Source organism: Cricetulus griseus (genome assembly GCF_003668045.3).
Source record: "Cricetulus griseus strain 17A/GY chromosome 1 unlocalized genomic scaffold, alternate assembly CriGri-PICRH-1.0 chr1_0, whole genome shotgun sequence".
NCBI lineage: Eukaryota > Metazoa > Chordata > Mammalia > Rodentia > Cricetidae > Cricetulus > Cricetulus griseus.
Genome location: NW_023276806.1, coordinates 139,943,449 through 139,962,212, shown reverse-complemented (window position 1 = coordinate 139,962,212; position 18,764 = coordinate 139,943,449). Strand labels below are relative to the sequence as shown.

The 18,764-nt window shown below is 41.1% G+C and overlaps 1 protein-coding gene across 1 annotated transcript in view; it reads left to right on the top strand.

The window, feature by feature from the left end:
• Ptprb (protein tyrosine phosphatase receptor type B) overlaps positions 1-18,764 on the top strand; it is a 96,087-nt gene that overhangs the window by 269 nt on the left and 77,054 nt on the right. The window contains exons 2-3 of the mRNA XM_035451360.1: positions 1,241-1,636; positions 8,911-9,155. Of these exons, the coding sequence (XP_035307251.1) occupies positions 1,241-1,636; positions 8,911-9,155 (641 nt within the window). The remainder of the gene's footprint in view (positions 1-1,240; positions 1,637-8,910; positions 9,156-18,764) is intronic.

Below are 18,764 nucleotides of genomic sequence, written 5' to 3'. Positions count from 1 at the left end.
AGTGCCTGGGACAGCTCAGCCCCTGAAAGGATGGCCCTCAGAGTGAGGACACCTGAGCAAACATCTTTCATTATTTATATGTAACAATCTACAGTATTCTCTATGCTGTTCTTTTTTCCCCAATCAGGTTATACTTTAACTTTCTTCTCTAATATATAATATATATATATATATATATATATATATGGAATATTATTAAAGAGAATAAGAAAATATGTTTTCTTTGGAAGTTGTCATTTGGAAAGATGGAATATTTCCATAGAAAAGCTAGGTAGCTGAGGTTAAAAACTCATTGAAAATCATTTCTGAGCCGGAGTATTTTGCTTTCTTACTGTGAGTGTTTTAAAAACTGGGCAGTTAGTCTTCAATAAATGTTGATATTTTTAACTATGTTGGTATTTGGTGGGAAACTATAGGCACTGTCACAAAATCGATGCTGCTCTACAGTGTTGCAGGAACATAGCCTCTGGTAATCAATACTTCTGTGGTTTGCTACCAGTCACAAGTTGTGCTTCAAAAGCACATTCCATTGTATCTTTATATTTTAATAAATGTGCCCAATTTTTAAAGCATGTATTCATATCATGCAGCTCATAAACAAATATTTATTTACTCTGGGTGTTTAAGGACCAAGAAGGGGGTGTCTCTCTCTTTTAAATAATAGAAGAGGACTATGATATGAAGAAGATCAAATGGTTACAGGGGCCAAGCTCTGTATTTAATTGACTTTGATAACACACACATCATTCTCTGTGTTTGTTGTTCCTCATCCAATGAAAAGCCATATTCCTTGGATGACTTTGTTTCTTCTTCAAGATCCCTATCATTTTTTTCCAGTGGGGATATGTTCTCACTCAATCATACAAGAGTTTCACAGGGGTGTGTTATGTATAATGTTCTGATATTCTTTTGTTGTTTCTGGTTTTTTTTTTTTTTTTTTGCTTTTTTGTGGTGGTTTGATTGGTTGGTTAGGGAGGGTGTTTTTGGTTTCTTAGTTGCTTGGTTGAGTTTGGGGGATGTTTTTGGTTGGTTGGTTGGGTATATGGGGTAAGGATGGTTTGTTGTTTGGTTGCCTTAGGATTTTAAGTCACATGGGCTAACTCTGAGACTATGCAATTGCAATGCTAGGAAGATCAAAATAAAAGTAAATGTGGTATTTTTAACTCAGCTGCCTTGTGGGCAGGTGGTTCTGTTATTCAATGGCCCTTCCATGGTACTTCATAAGTCTCTCATCTTCCAGAGGGGTTCCAGATAGTCCATGTCCGTAAACAGCAGTGTCTTTCTGTAAATCAGAAAGTGATTATGGGCTCATGCGATGGCACCAGCCAGAACCAGCAATGGCTGTCGACGGAAGATGGGAAGCTCTTTCATATTAAATCTGGATCGTGCCTGGGCATCTCCAACTCCTCCAGGGGTCCTTTCCGACCAGCAGTCTCCACTCCCTGTGCCCAGGCACCTCGATGGACCTGCCATGACCAGGAAGGCTTCCTTGAGGTGGAAAATACCTCTCTCTTTCTCAAGAAACAAAACCGTAAGGTGGTGGTCAGGAAGATAAGTAAATACCTCGATAGCTGGATGAAATTAGACACCAACAAGGAGGGGAAGCTGGTCAATGAAAGCCTCTGTGCAAAGCAAGGTGAGTGATGCCTTTCAGAATCAGTTCTGGAAGTCATTCTGCTAACTCTCTGGTCTTTGCAAAGCCCAGGAAGAGCCATGTGCTCCCATCTATCTCCCTTGGAGGATACATACATTTACTAACAGAAGTATGCTAAGTGGTACCCAATAATGGAAAACTTCATTATCCTCATATGCAGTTTCATATTCTCTTGAAGTTAACTGCTTTCATAGGGAATCTGCTCCTCCATCAGAGATTGGCTCAGGAAGTCATGAAAGACAAAACTCACAGAATCATAATGAATTGGGCCTGAAAGAGCCTTAAAGACCACAGGGAGAGTCACTTAGAAAGAAATCCCCATAGTGAACAGACTGAGGTTCATCAGGATGTAACACATTGACCTAAATCCAAGCTAACTTCATGTCTAGTGTACATCCCTTGTAAGAGTGCTGCCCAGTGCTTCCCATTCCTTCCCTGTGCTGACCCAGTCCTTCCCAGTACTCCCCAGTTCTTCCCATTGTTGACCTAGTGCCTCCCAGTTCTGATCTGCCCAGTGCTTCTCAGTACTTCCCTATACTCCCCCAATTCTTCCTAGTGCCTCCCAGAACTGATCCATTGGCTTTCTTCTAGCTGGTTGTATGGCAAGACCATGGGGGAAAGCCAGAGCTTACTAAAAACACAGATTCCCAAGATTCCTTCACACCTTTCTTCCTGCACAACTTCCTCAAGATCCAGAGTCAGGCACTATGCACCTGTACTAATGCTAACATGGGTCCATAGTCCTTCTTGGGGGTCAGCATCCACTGTACCTTAAATCTCTACTTAGTTACCCACCTCTAAGGCTGATTTGAACTTTTCAACCATGCTAATCTTTAAGCAGTGTTCTGTCACTCAGGCATATGTTAAACAATTACTTAATTGGATACTAATGGAAGGCTCTTCTGCAATAAACATGGAGGTTTATAGTCTCAATTCTTCTATCAATTCTACTATGCAAAAAGGGTTAAAATACAGTGGTCATCTATTAGAAAACTCAACCCTATCAAAAAATGTGCAGCACACAGAGACAATTTGCACAGTTTCTTCCCTGTGGTTCATTTGTTAGGTGTGTCCTGAATGACACAGAACCATGGTAAATATAACAAGCTGTACTCTTTTTTATTTTTTATTTTATGAGGCAGGGTTTCTCTATGTAGCTCAGGCTGGTCCTGGAACTTGCTCTGTAGACCAGGCTGGCCAAAAACTCACAGAGATCACCCTGCCTCTGCCTCCCAAGTGTTGGGATTAAAGGTGTATGCCATTACCACCCAGGGACAGGGAGACCCATCTCTAACCTCAAACCATGCAAAGTTTACCTCCATGCTGCCTGCAAGGCCTTGGTTTTTTGAGACCAGCTCTTACTGTGTACCCCAGACTGGCCTAACACTCAGAAACTGTGGCTCTTCCTACAGAGGATCCTGCCTCTCAAGTGCAGAGATTATAGGTGTGTACTACAATACCCAGTTTAAAGCAGCACAAAAATAATTATTTTCAAATAACTATTTTAAAGCATTTTTATCGTATCTTTTTTGTTTAAAATATTAGTTTTTGTTTTACATACCAACCCCAGTTCCTCCTCCCTCCCCTTCTCCCACCCCCTATCTACTCCTCAGAGGGGGAAAGGCCTTCCTTGGGGGGTCCATGAAGTCTGGCATACCAAGTTGAGACAGGACCAAGCCCCTCCCCCCTGTATCAAGACTGAGCAAGGTATCCCTCTATAGGGAGTGGGCTCCAAAAAAGCCAGTTCATGCACCTGGGATAGGTCCTGGTGCCACTATCAGCACCAGGACTTGTTAATATCTGGCTACTGAAAAAGTATTTCTTTGAGTCCACTAATACTCCTTTTTCCATTCCATATCAATTGCTCTGTTCTGCTTTGGTATTTTATTGTGCTGTCTGTTAGTATGAATTTTCATTTGTTAATTTTACTTTATTTCCAGTTGGGTATTTATATAGCAACTTAGGCATGTCTTTTAAGTGTGCCCTTTATTTCACTGACTACATTTCCTGAAATGTTAATCGTCTTGATCATTTCTTACTAATATACTGTAATTCCCATCTTTTCTCCCTTCATCCTTATGGGGTCCAATACTGTCTGGCGTGTGTATTCTTGTGCATCACCATACCCTTATCTTCAGTTTCATCGTTAGCTCTTCCACAGAATTTACTCACTTTTAATAGACTATTATATTTGACATCTCTCTCCAGAGAAGAATACAGAGTAGAAATAGTAATACAGTTAAAGTTTCTTACCACAAAAATGATAATACAGATAAAGTTTCTTACCACAAAAATGATATTTATTGTCCTTATTGTTATACAAAGGTCTTGTATCTCAGTTAATGATTATTTCTGAGTATGATTATTGGTTTGGGAATATATTCAAAAGATGGTCTTGACCTGATGAAGTCAACACATATCATCTTACAGGTGACCTTGACCTAACTAAAGGCTAGTAACGATTTCAATGCAAAAATGTTTTAGAGTGAATACAGGATACCCCACTGGTCTTGAATTATGTCCTAGGAAGAATTTCGCTATAATGTGAAAACAATGTAGTGTCAATGGCACAATAAGAATGTTAAAAATAGCTTTAACATATTGTTCCATTGTGTAAGAACTTTTCCTTGTCACCTTCAAAACATCTTCCTTTTTCATGAATTGTGAAATGTCTGTACACTTCCAAGGAAATTAGAATATATGGACACTAGCAAAAACCTAAAGATCTACTATTTTTAGAATAATTCCATGTCTATTCCAACAAAGTTCAGCATTAGAAAAATGAACTTAACTTTGAGAGTCATATATATATATATATATATATATATATATATATATATGATTTTCTTTCTTCCCATCTGTTTTATAAACTTCCAATATCCACATGAGAAATTATCACAATTGCTGGTTTGTGATGCCTTTATTCTTGGAAAGTGGAGGAAAGGGAATGGACTCCATGGCTAGCCTCAGCTACATGAGATCCTGTCAGAGAAGGGAGATGGGGAGGGAGGGAGGAAAGAAGGGTGTGATATCAGGACTGTATTTGGTTCACAGTGTGTATATGGCTAAAGCTACAGGCCAGAGTCACCAGGGAACCTTAGAAATGCAGATTCTGGAACCCACACCAAACCCACCAACCTCAAGTTTCTAGAGAGAGGCTACAACAAGCAAACATTAGAGGTGGCAAACCACTGCTTCAAAGTTCGCAAAACACAGAAATTGGATGTTCAGGCTAAGATTTCTCTAGCTTTTAAATAGCAAAAGTTAAAAATACAGACATGAATTAAAGAGATACTGGATATAAATATTTCTTTGGCAAAAAAGAAAAAAAAGGGAGGTAGCCTCAAATGGAAAATGTGTATGTTTGATCTGAGTTATTTTAAAATATATGAGGATGATTAAAGACAATTGCAGCAGAAGGTTGAGATTTTTCTCCATATAAAAGCCAAAAGTGTAGTTGGTTGGTTTTTGTTGTTGTTGTTTTGTTTTGTTTTTTCAACTATTTTGGAGGCCGGCCACACAGCTCCCAAATAAATACATGACTTATTCTTATTCATGAATGCCCAGCCTTAGCTTGGCTTGTTTCTAGGCAGCTTTTCTAACTTAAATTATCCTGTTTCTATTTAACTATGTTTTGCTTCTGGGCTTTTACTTTTCTTTATTCTATGTATCTTTCTTTCCTTCTTTTCTTGAGCCTAGATGTCTCCTCCTATTTATGCTCTCTGCCAGCCAGCCCCACCTATCTTTTCTCCTGCCTCACTATTGGCCATTCAGCTCTTTATTAGACCAATCAGGTGTTTTAGACAGGCAAAGAAACACAGCTTTACAGAATTAAACAAATGCAACATAAAAGAGAATGCAACATATCTTTGCATCATTAAACAAATGTTCCACAGCATAAACAAACGTAACACATCTTCAACTAATATTCCACAACACAAACACTGTATGTGACTGTAACATCTGCAGTGCAGTTGCAGAACAAATATCCAGAACATTTAATCATTTATCTAGAGAGTCCAGTGTCAACCACTGATAATACATGTTGACTAATTTTTATTTAAGTTCTTACAATAAAAACTCAACAGCCTTTTTTTAGTGAAGGAAGCACAGCCTGGCACACAAAGAATGCAATTGCATACTAAGCTTGATTTGGATCCTAACTGTTAGTATTCAGGCATCTGTACCTGCCTGTCCTTGGGGTTCTGACAGGATACACCCTCAGCTGCAGCCACTAAGAGCACCTCCTGTGCACATTCACTATGTTCCCTTTTAAAATGGCCCTGCCCACCTCCCATCCCCCCTCTCTCTCTCTCTCTCTCTCTCTCTCTCTCTCTCTCTCTCTCCTCTCTCTGTCTCTCTCTCTGTACCCCTCTCTTCCTTTCTCTCACCCTCTCTTTCCTCTCTCTCCCCGTCTTTACTTTCTCCTCTCTCATGCTGCTCGTGTCTCCAGAGGCTAATCTTCCCCACTTCCCTTTCTCCTTTTTATGATCCTTTCCCTAATAGAAATAACCCTCTGCTTGAACCCTGATGCATGGCATCTTTCTCTCATGCACCACTTTTCTAAAATTACAACACTAACCCCATCATTACTTTTCCAAAAGGGCCTGGGAACTAAAACTGTATTAGGTGGTCCTTCACTTAGAGAATCAGCAATGGGCAAAGCTGAGCGCAACAGAGATGCTGACTTCCATCCACTTTGCATCCCTACACTGATAGATGGTTTCTGAAGCAAATATCTAAGCTCTACACTCGGGACCCAAGACTGAGAAACTAAGGTTGTTTCTTAAGACAGTTGTGAAGGAGCCTCTGGTAGAACCATGGTTGAGTTTGGCGTGAGAAAAAAGCACCTTGAGATAAACTTCTTGTCTTGTGCAAAGTGTATAACCCTGGCACACAGGCAGTGACAGTATTAAATGATGTGAAAGGGGAAAAAATATGAAATATACAGAAAGTAGCATCCAGAGAACTATCAAAGTATAAAGTTATCAAAGTGTAGATTGGGTAGATATATAAGGAAAGTTACAGACAATACACTTCAATGCCCATTTACATTTGAATTTCAGATAAATTTGGAGTATGTTAAGATAAATATTAAGTATATGGTATATAATATGATTCTTGAGTTGTTTACTAGCACTATATAAACATACTCAGTTATATTGAAACATTACTACTTGAACTTAATTTAACTGGTCTCTGATACTTCTGTTTGCCAAATCTGTCCAAACCTATCTATGTACAAAATCCTCTGCACTGCCCTTTGCATCTCAAGGAAAGAATGCTTAGTCACCATGGTTACTTTATTAACTTTTTCAAGATTATCTATTTATCTCTTGTTAAGCCATAAATGGACCTTTTCTGTCGTGAATTTTTTTGTCCCTTAGCCCCTCTTATTTACATACATTGCCGTAAGAAATGTGCTAGTTGGGTAAAATTAGAATGGTAGGGAATGAGACTCAAAAGAGGCATAAGCAAAGTTGACTGGAAAGTGTAATGAACTCCTTCTTTAAGGGGGACTCCTTGGCACATAGTGGTAGTTGCCTAGTAAGCAGTCATTTTACTAAATATAAGTAAATAAGTAATGAGAAGTAAAACATTAGCTCTGGGTCTTAAAGCCTGCACTCTTCAAAGTTAGTTACCTGATTTTGACAGGATTTTGTGGGGTGAAACATCTAGACACACCTATCAGCCAATCATTTGCAGAATTTTCCAGCCCTTTATTTTGTGTGGCTTTATCCTTAGAGTATTGCTACACAAAGGCCAGCAGCAGCATCACCTGGGAGCTTGTCAAAAAAGTTAAGAAGAGCAGGGTTTTTTTTTTTATTATGGCAAGATGAACCAATGTTTGTTTGTTTTTTTCAACATGGAAAATTCATCCCACCTGCTCATATATTCTAAATCACTAGCTGGTCTTTCAAAAGATATATAACTTAAAAAAAAATACAACAGCCTTGCTGGGCAGTGCACGCCTTTAATTCCAGTACTCAGGAGACAGAGGCAGGCAGATCTCTGAGTTTGAGACCAGCCTGGTCTACAGAGTCAGTTCTAGGACAGCCTGCGCTACACAGAAACCCTGTCTTTAAAAAAAGGAGGGGCCAAAGAAAGAAAAGAAAAGAAAATACAACAGTCTCATTATTAGAGACTCACAGAATTAAAAACACCACATCAGTAGACAGTATGTTATGGTTAGACAGGAACAAGACATTCTGATGCCCTGATTGGCAGTCAGTGGTAAATAGGAATGTATTGCATATCTCAAAAAACTAAAAGGAGATTCTAATATTTACACCATAATGATTGAAAGGAGGTTTGAGGAGATAGATCTGTATGATCTGCTTTAAACATTACATAATGTGTGAAGGAATTTAAACATCACTAATACTTCATTAATATATAATCTTATGTTTGTATATATTAATTAAAATAAATTAAGAGCACAAATGTTCCTATCATAAATGTTTACTGAATGGCTAAATAAGTAAATATCACTAACACACACACACACACACACACACCAAGAAGCCTCCACTCTTCATGATGCCATTAGGCAAATCACTAACCATGATTCTCATAGTACTGTTTTGTTTAATACTTCAGCTCCTTTGGGAAGCTGACGACAAGGCTATGACTTCCCCTCCCTCCAGGACTGTTGTAATATGAATTTCATAAATCAGAAGTCTGGGTAGACTTTTGGAGACCCACAGACCACTCCTAAAACCAACTCAGTCACCTAGATATTCATAGAATGAATTGAACTTGGTCTTCTATGCAGAATTGGCCTTTCCATGCAGCAGTTTTATAACTCTGCCTCCACCATGTAAAACTGGCAGATGAATTAAGGATGGGTACTGGACAGGGCAAATGGACATTTTCCCACACTAAGGGGATCTTCACAGTTTTTATACAACTTAATTTATCCTCATGCTTCCTATTGAAGGGATCTTCTTTTACTATATGAAAAATGGACTGAGAATATGGTGTATTAGTGAAGTCCTTGCCAGGCGTAGCCTGCACAGAGCCCTGTGTTTGACCCCTAGCACCACCAGGTATGGTAGTCCACACGTAGTATCAACACTTAGGAAGCAGAGGCACGATGATAGGAGTTTGAGGTCCTCTGGCTATATAGCAAGCTCAAGATCAATCTGAACCATATGATAGCCTATCTCAAAGCAAAACCATTGTATGTGAAGAATTCACATAAAATTCATAAAATGTGAGAATGATTTTTTTCCACTGTCCTTTCTTCCCCTCAGCTGGCCTGGGGACAGAAGTCTCAGTTCGGATTGCTAGAAACTCCGCTGCTCCACAGATCCCCACCACTTTTAACACCGTTCCATATAGCCCAGAACACATTAGGAACAGCACAGAGACATTCCTCCGGAACACTGCAGGGACCTACAGTCAAAGCAGCAGCAAGAGATATCTTCACACGGCTGGAACTACGGACACATCCTGGAGTCCTTCGACTACTCCACCTTTCCTCAGCACCACCACAGAGGTAAAAGGAGAGGGGGTGGTAGGGTCATGAATGGCCACAGGAAGCCCTTCCCTGTTCAAAGTGCCCCTGTGCACTAAGAAATCAGTCAATTTGTTTCTAAACTGCAAACTATGCATAAACAGATTTGGCATGATGAGGAAACCTTTGAAATCTCTGCACCTTAATGAGATGGAGATAACTGGGCTTGCCGTGCTGTACTGGTACTCTTGTAGATTGGCATCTTGTGAACCAGAGTCAGGGTCCATGGTCTTAAACACAGCCTAAAACAAGCAGACATTGAAGCCAGTACTTTGTAGTTCTGAGCCATTTGTGCTCTAGGGGGCAAGAATCACCGAGCAGTGGCAGATCCAGAATCACTGTAACTGATTGGTAGATAAAGATAAAAGGAAGTCATGACACCTTCATCACCATCCCCTGTGTGTCACCTACCTATGATCTTGGCAGTCCCCACAGATGGTAGAGTGAATGAAGGGCAGTACCGGCCAGCTTGTGGGTGTTACCCAAACTCTCTCTCTGTTTTGAGCGTTCATTTCTTTGGCTTTGCTTTCATCTCGGAGGTTTGAACCATAATATAGGCAATGATGGTGTAATTAGAACAGGCAAGAAGAGCTCATTTGAAGAGCACAGACACATCTCGATGGTAGAGCACTAGAGAACATGGATGGGTGAGGCCCTGAGTTAATCCAAAGCACAAACAAACAAAGAAAAAGTCTACACGTTGCTTAGAGAGTGTTGCTCTTTCCTAATAGGCAACCCAAATAATTCAAAGAATGCAAAAGCCCAATATCATCCAAATGACATCCACCCAACTGGATCTCTCATTGCTTTTGCATTGTATTGAACCTAATATTGCATATGGTCTCCAGCTACTAGGCACATATATCATTATTGATCACAAAACAAATACAGTGAGGACATTGAACAACTCCTGGGACTTTATTTTTGGTTCCACTTTTCCATCACCATAAATCTTCCCTCTGACCCAGTTGTTTCCTTGCCTATATAAACAGGAGTTAGGAAGGCCCGGTTGCTTTTTTTGGAAACTCTTTGCATCACTTTCAAGCATGGTCCTTGATCTCTATATATTAATATAAAAATCTATCTCCAGAGCACAAACTCTAAATCTGCCTTTAAAGGTCAGCTGTGCCTCTCACATCCCTCTTCTCAGTTGGGGCTTAAGACAGAGAAAGAGGGGTACATTGAAGGCTGCTCACCCCTACCTTGACTTCTACCTACCTCTCGGTTGGTTCATTGTGGTCTCAGCAGCTAGCTTTGGAAAGCAGGAAAAGAGGACATGAGGGGAGAGAGCCATGATTTCAGGAGCCCCCACACACACACACACAATCGGGGCACTTCCTAATTTCAGGTCCTTAGCTGTTTCACCCACTAATGTGAATGAGATCTTTACCACATACTTTTGAAAATGAACACTTATTTTGGCTGCATATGCCTCAGCAAAAACTCACATCTTATTATTATTAATTTAGCAGAGCATTTCATTTATGTTTGAACTTAATTATCTATAACAGTACAGAAAAAATAAGTGTATTAAATAAGGCACATTGAATAAAGACTACCACAGAAATCTATCTACCTGAATGCTAGAAGGTGGTCTTTTAGCATAAAAAGGATAGTTCATCATTCTTCCCAGGTCTGACATTATGAAGCATGGAAATAGGCTCAAGAGTTGGCTAGGCTCTGCAAAAGTATGTTCAACCAGCAACAGAGCTGTTACAGACATACCACTAGTTGGGTCGATCTAACCCTGTATGACAGAGCTCACAGCCCCACCTCCACCCCCGGCCAGCAGTATTTGTAGCCTTAGATCATAGCAGACACAATGGTAAGGATTTTTGTTGTTGTTGTTGTTTGTTTTATTTTTGTTTTGGGAAGTTTGTTTGTCTGGTTGGTTGTTTGGTTGGTTGGGGTCTCATTTCTGGAATGAAACCAACTGTGGTGTTTGTATGTACTCCCAGATGAGGCACCTAACATGGCCAGTATCTCACCTCTGACTTTCTTGAAGTTCAGGCAAAATATTGACTCTGCCCTGGAAAGTGAGAGTGAAAAAGCCACTCTTTCTCCAAAGGCAGCTTTCAGAATCCTGAACTCTAATCTAGCCACCCTTTTAGCCAAATAACTTAAAGGAACATTATTTTACACACGTTTGTTATAAAACGCTAGAGTTTGAGGCTTCAATAAGTAACACAAGTCACTTAGAATTCAAAATTCATGTCCCTTGAGAGTAATTTTGACAAAGAGCATCAGAAGAATATGAGTAAAATAGTTCAGCTCAATTGTTGAAAATTGTATCTAAATCTCTCTCTCTTAGTTGTTTTCTTTATCTCAGTTTGTGAAGATTTTGGACTGAGATTTTTAACTGAGCTGTATTGGGGTAACTGTTTTTGAGAGGAAAACAAGGTTTTGTGGCTGGATGTACTTGACCAATAGCACCTGAACAAATGTTCACCAGTTTGGGGGAAAGAAGGGGAAGGTCGGGAGTGGGATAGACTGGAACAACATAGAATGGAGGTGAGGGAATGACACAGAATGGAGTGGGAGAGAGTGGACTGGGGTGTCCTGCTCTGGAGTGGACTGCAGTGGGTTGGTCAGGTTGGTGGTTCCTCTGCTGGTTCATCCTGGACTCACTCTTGCAGCTTCATTCAGCATGGGAGGTCAGCAGGACTCAGATCAACACTCAGCTCATTTGCATGACTAGCATTCAGTGCTGGCTATAAGCCGGCCATCTAGGCTCACCTCCTGACCCCTCATCCTCTAGTCAACAATACCAGCTTCCCTTTCATGATGGGAAGTTAGTCCAGCTCGTAAAAGGCCAAAGGTAAAGGCTGCAGGATTCTAGAAGGATAGGCTCTGGAGTCACCCAGAGCTCCTTCAGCAATATTTGGAGGTTAAAACAAGCTATAGACCAGTCCAGATTCAAGGAATAAGGCAATGGACTCTGCTTCTTTATGAGAACATCAGCAACATCATAATGCAATTATATATTATATATATTATAATATTATAATATTATATATTGTTATATTATATATATATTATATATTGTTATATATATTATATATATATATATATTATGTATTGTTATGGGGTGAACCCATAACAATTAAACAACACCATATTTTAACAACATCACCATTGCCATCATCATCATCTCTATTTTGCAGATGTCTAGCCAAAACAACAGAGGTTAAAACCCAAAGACTCACTCAAATGAATATGGAGAAAAATAGCAAGAGTACACATACATATGTAAACACACTCAGTCACCATATTCTCTAGTATACAACACCTGTTCATCAAGGCAAAGGCCAAGGAAGACATATTTGAACTGCAGCTATCACTCTTCATTAAACACACATAATAACCCTAAACTCATTCTTTGAGGATGCAGAGTGTTTCTTTTTTTTAACTTTTCCCCTTTTTCTCACATCCTCCCCTGCCAATGTGATGGATGAATTTGACTGTGGAATGTTGTATACTTGGACCAGGACTTGGTCTCAAACCTCTGTGGCTTTCTCTATCCCCCCACCCCCAACATCTCCAACTCAAGACCTTAAGAGAATTAATAAGTCAGACACAGATGCAGAAATGAAGTAGGGCTTCAGTGTCAAACTCGTCTAGGTCCTGGCAGTTTCAGGTCAAGTAGTACTTCCTTCTTTGGAATGGAGATCATGGGGGGAATTTATTTGCCTCACAAGGTTTTGAGAATAAAGATCTGTTTAAAGGAATCAGGTAAAGATAAATCAGGCACTAGGGAAATGTCTGGAGAGCTACAAAGATGACACCAACTAAAAATCTAAGCAACAGAGGAGAGGTTACCTTAAATTCCCTCTCCTGATAATGAGATTGATGACTAATTCATATGCTATCATACAGCCTTCATTCAGCAGCTGGTGGAAGTAGAAGCAGATACCCATAACTAACCCGTGAACTGAACTGAAATCCCGTTGCAGAGAAGGGGGACTGGTGAGCAAAGGGGTCCATACCAGGCTGGTGAAACCCATAGAAACAGCTGTCCTGAACAAGGGAGAGCTCTTGGTCCCCAGACTGATAGTTTCATCCCCAGATGAAACCAGCATGAAACTGATCCAGACCCCTGAATGTGGGTGTCAGTGAGGAGACCTTGGAAATCTATGGGGCCCCTTGTAGTGGGTCAGTACTTATCCCTAGCGTAGGAATGGACTTTGGAAGCCCATCCCACATAGAGGGATACTCCCTGAGCCTAGACACAAGGGGGTGGGCCTAGGCCCTATCCCAAAGGATATGACAGACTTTGAAGACCGCCCCCTATGGAAGGCCTCACCCTCCCTGGGGAGCAGAAAGGGTATGGGATAGGTAGGGAGTTAGTTGGGGGGCCAGGGGAGGAGAAGAGGGAGAGGGACCTGGGATTAACATGTAAAATAATCTTTCTAATTAAAAAATAATAATAAAGGAATCAGGTTGCCAGATACACTAGCAGTACATACAGAAGTATTTAGTAATGTTGGCTTCTTTTAGTGTTTGTTTTATCATCCCTACCCTGGCTGACTCAAGGCTTGAGGAACCCAGATGAGCTAGCATATTCTGCAAAAATGCTCTAGAAGGGATAAAGTGCTGACTGTGCATAAAAATAAGGTTCCTGGCTGGTTCTGATACCACTATCTACAAATCTTGCCTAGAGGCTCACTGCCTGCTTCCTCTCCCACCCCGCCCTTGTGCTGGCCTGGGGAGGAACAGCATTTCCTCGGTTTGTGAATAGCTATTATGGTTCTGGGCTGAGCTTTCACAGTTCTGCACTTCCTGCCATTTGGCCTTCAAAGAGATCACAGCCCGATGGGAGTCTCCAAATGAGTGAAGAAGATAGTGCTGAAAGTACCCTACAAGCCCAGGCAACCTCCTTCCCTGGGTCACTTAGAGTGTGCAGGGAGATACACTACTGTCACCACTGTTGTCAGTGTCCCTACTGCCTAGAACAGTGGTGCTCAACCTTCCCAACACTGCAGCCCTTTAAATACAGCTCTGCACGTTGTGCTGACCCCCTAACCATAACATTATTTTCATTGCTACTTCATAACTGTAATTTTGCTACTGTTATGAGTTGTAATGTAAACATCTGTGTTTTCTGCTGGTCTCAGGTGACCCCTGTGAAAGGGTCGTTCAATTCCTCAAGGGGTCTCAACTCACAGGTTGAGAACCCCTGCCCAGAAGAAACCATACAAGACTCTCTGAGAGCAACTACACGGACTGTCTATTATGAACAGAATCAAGTATCACAGACTATGAGAGTGATAATTTTTTTTTTTTTTTTGGTTTTTCGAGACAGGGTTTCTCTGTGTAGCTTTGGAGCCTTCCTGGCACTCGCTCTGGAGACCAGGCTGGCCTCGAACTCACAGAGATCCGCCTGCCTCTGCCTCCCGAGTGCTGAGATTAAAGGCATGCGCCACCAATCCCCGGCTGATAAAATTATTTTTAATACTCATTTTTATTAATTTTAATACTTGTTTTTATTAATTTTAATTATGTGTGGAGGTGGAGGTGGGGTGTGTGCAAGTGAGAGCAGGTGCCCTCGGACGCCAGAGGCATCTGATGCCCCTAGAGCTGGAGTTATGGGAAGCTGTGAACCACCCAACTTGGGAACCCAACTCTAGTCCTCTGCAAGACCAGATCACATTCTGAACAGCTGGGTGGTCTTTCAAGCCCCCATGTTTAGGTGTTTAAAAAGCAAGAAGTAGTGCCGGGCAGTGGTGGCACACTTGGGAGGCAGAAGCAGGAAAATCTCTGTGAGTTCGAGTCCAGCCTGGTCTACAAGAGCTAGGACAGCTTCCAAAGCCACAGAGAAACCCAGTCTTGAAAAAAAAAAAAAAAGTCAAGAAGTAATAATATCATTGTGTTATTAACTTGTGTTCCTAAAGCCCTACCTATGGTTAGCATCTGCCTATCCTAATTCCTAGTTTCTTGTTTCTTCAGTTAAAATGCATAATTGTCTGCTAATAACACAACCTCCTTTAAAATTCGCCCAACCCCTCCAGCCTTAAAATCTCAAGGATTCCTTTTTATTTCCATTTTTCTTTTAGTGACACATAATCAGATTGCCTTCCATTTTGTTCATACAGGGACTGGGCTGATAATTTGTCCCAATATCAGCCATGCACACATAAGATGCAGCCATGGAACAGGCCGTAAGTGTTGAGATGGCTGGCTGACATTTCTCTGGCACACTGGTGTCTCTGAGATGAGCTGTACTGGAAGCAAGGGCTGATGCAGTGAGAAGAGAGAATGAGAAAAGGAAAGGAAATGACGATCAACATAGAAGTCAGACTGTGCCAAATGTCACGGAAAGCCTATGCCCTTCAGTTCTGGCCCTGGCCCTGGCTGACCAGGAACTTGCTCCGTAGACCAAGATAGATAGCCTCAAAGTCTCAGAGATCCTGAGTGCTGGGATTAAAGGAGCGCACCACCAGCTAACCCACGGGGCTTTTAAAGCTACAGTTGCAGGGTTCCACTTCAGACCACCCTAAATCAGCAGCCTGAAGTGGAAACTCGGAGCTTACAGCATGGAACTCTCCCGGATTCTGCTAGGAAGTTGCGTTTGTGATCAGTCGGGAGATAACTGGGTAATAAGCTTGTTGGAGAAAAGCATTGGAGGCAAGAAAACAGAGAAATTGCTGATGGGACCATAGGACCTGAAGGTAGTCACAAGGAAACAAGACAAATATTATGGAAGGAAACTGTTACAGAAAAACAGCTGGAACCATTCAAACAACTTAATGCCGTAAAGTCTATGTCACAAAATTCAAGGGTGTCCCAGACTTAAGGCTTGGCAATTCAACGCAATGCAAGATACTCTACTAAAAATAAATAGGGACTCCTAAAAGTGACATGACTCGCATTGTTGGCAAAACTAAAATATAAAGTGTGGGTTTAAGTTTTGTATCTGTTTTGAAGTTCCTTAATTTAGTGACTTTATTAAGATTGCAAACTTAATTCAGGATTCCACTGCCGAGTCTGAGATAGTTCAGGTAAATTTATTATATTTTCAGAGAGAAGAAGAGTAGACAGACAGACAGAGTTGGGAGGTCCGGGGAAGGGTTACAGAAACTGTGTACAAATGTTATAATTGCCCTGTTGATGTGCAATTATTTCAAAATGATTATTTTTAAAATAAAAGGAAATTAAGGAGAAGTTTGCAGCACGGGCTTTCACAGGGTGGCATTCGTGGAAAGCTACTGAATTACAGCTAGGCCAGTGGCTCAAACATACCAAGATACATCTTGGAGAACTGGGTGAAAGCAAGTGGGGTTTGGGGCCACAGGGTGGAAGAAGAGGAGGAGAGATTAGCATCCACAATAGGAAATGAGATGAATTTGAAAAAAAAAAAAAAAAAGTCAGTGAATCCAAAACTCAGAACTGTCACTGGGCCTGGTGATAAGTATGAAGATAAGATAGACACCCTGGGAAGAACTGCTAAGTACTTTAGATCCCTGAAGTTTACCCCAGCTAATCTGCACCCGCAGATTCCACACACAAACAGCGTTGAAACCCAGTCACTGCAGGACACCGTGAAAAGTAACTAGAAAGAGAAACCACTATGAATTCCAGGAGCAATTACTGAAGTAAGCCAGTACTGTTTCCCTACTTCCTGCACTCACAGAGAGCTGGTAGCAAAACACAATCGAATCACTAGGTCCAGATGAGAACTTCCTACTGTGGAAACTTCTGTTTGGGAACCAGGGGTACCCATGTTTCTATAGTGTCTTTTGTTTCAGATCCCTCATAGATTTGGGCCAATGACCAAGCCAGCGATCATGTAGCCTTGCTAGATGCCTGCTGTCTGGGCTGTATGCCTGAGGCTTCCAGTGTGCTCTTCTCCCTGTGAGATTGGGTGTGGGGGAGGAAGAAAGCAGAGGGATGGACAGAATTCAGCAACCACATACGTTGCCACGGGTCTGATCTTGGCACAAGTAGCAATTTCAGGAATGTCTCTTGGTTACTGAGAAGCACATGCCCTCACACTGAGTTGGGTCGGTCTACCCCTCCAGCTGGGGGATCTACCCCTCCAGAACAACGGCTTTATGGATGTCAATTTCTTCTAAGGCTTGGGGGCTGGGTACCGAGTCTGTGGTGCTCAGAGTTCTAATTCTGCACTGGGATAAGTGAGAATGTTATTTTGTGGGAAATTTATGCAAACTTAATAGCCAAGCCCTTGCTTAGTGGAAGAGTGTTAAGGTTTATTCTGTCAATATGTGACAGAGATAATGTCGCCATGACCTGGGGATGTGGAGAAAATAATGAAGAATAGGGCTTCTTCCTCCAAAGGTTCTATAATCTGGCTGATAGTTTTAACATTTCATTTGTGGAAAACATGATAAGGCCCTTTGATCTTCTGCTTTGATCACTGTCAGCCCAACACTTGTGAGTCTCAGAGATTCCCTGAGTCTGCCTCACTCAGTAGAGAAGGGTGGGGTCAGGAAGCTTTGTTGAATTAGAGATAACAGAGAAACAGGCAGAATGTAGTATCATTGCAGTTCCATCTTTTGATTTTTTTTGAGTCAAAAATCAAGATTTTTTTTTAGATCTGATTTTTCTCAGTATTGCCATCTTTTTTTTTTTATTTTTAAAGCAATGTTGTAAATGCCAAAAGGCACCTGGGATGTTAAGATCTTGTAAATGCCAAAAGCCTGTCCTTTAGGAGGAGTGGATGAGGATGGGGGTAGATGGGAGGGGGAGAGAAACCAGAGGAGAAGAGGGAGGGGAAACTGTGGTTTGTATGTAAAATAAAATGAAAAGAAATTAACAACAACAAAAAATACTTAAGCCCCTCTTTTGTGATATCTAAAGAACTCATAGAGAAAAAAAGTGACCCACAGAATATTAAAAATGTGTCTTTGGTTTCCAATCTTAAGTCTCTAAAGAAGCTAAAGGCTTTGTTTGTTTAGCTTTTCTTTTTAATTGTTTTACATTTATTTATTTATTTTATATGTGTGAATGTTTTGCTTGCATGTATATATGTGCACATTTGTGCCTGGTACCTAGAGGCCAGAAGAGGGCATCATACCTGTGGGAACTAGTGTTAACAATGGTTGTGAACCATCATATGGGTGATAGGACCAGAACCACCAAGTCTTCTGCAAGAGCAACAAATACTCTAATTGATGAGCCATCTCTCCAGCCCCATTTTACTTTTTTCTTTTAAAGCCAATCTTATCTGATGCCATGTTTTATTTATCAACTGTCAAGGATTGGGTGAATAGACTTTGTGAAACTCACACTCTAGCTCCTGAAGCCAGTCTACCTAGAAGCCACGCACAAACTGATTGCTCTGTGGGAAGCATCGCTAGCTACACTGACTTGCCTTACCTGCGAGCTTATTCATCTCTTGGGTTGGTGGCAGCTGTGGTGTTGGTGAGGATGTAGGAGAAGCCTGGAGCTTGAGGAAGTGATTCCCTTAGAGTTACTGCTGCCTGCAAATCATATGACTACCAATGGCTACAATGTTATGATGAAAGCGACAAAATATCTATTTGCTCCCAGACTGAGAAAAAAAGCAAAAAAAGGGGGGGGGGAGAAATTAGTGTGGAAAGTAAATATCAAGTGTTCTGGCTGGTTTTGTGT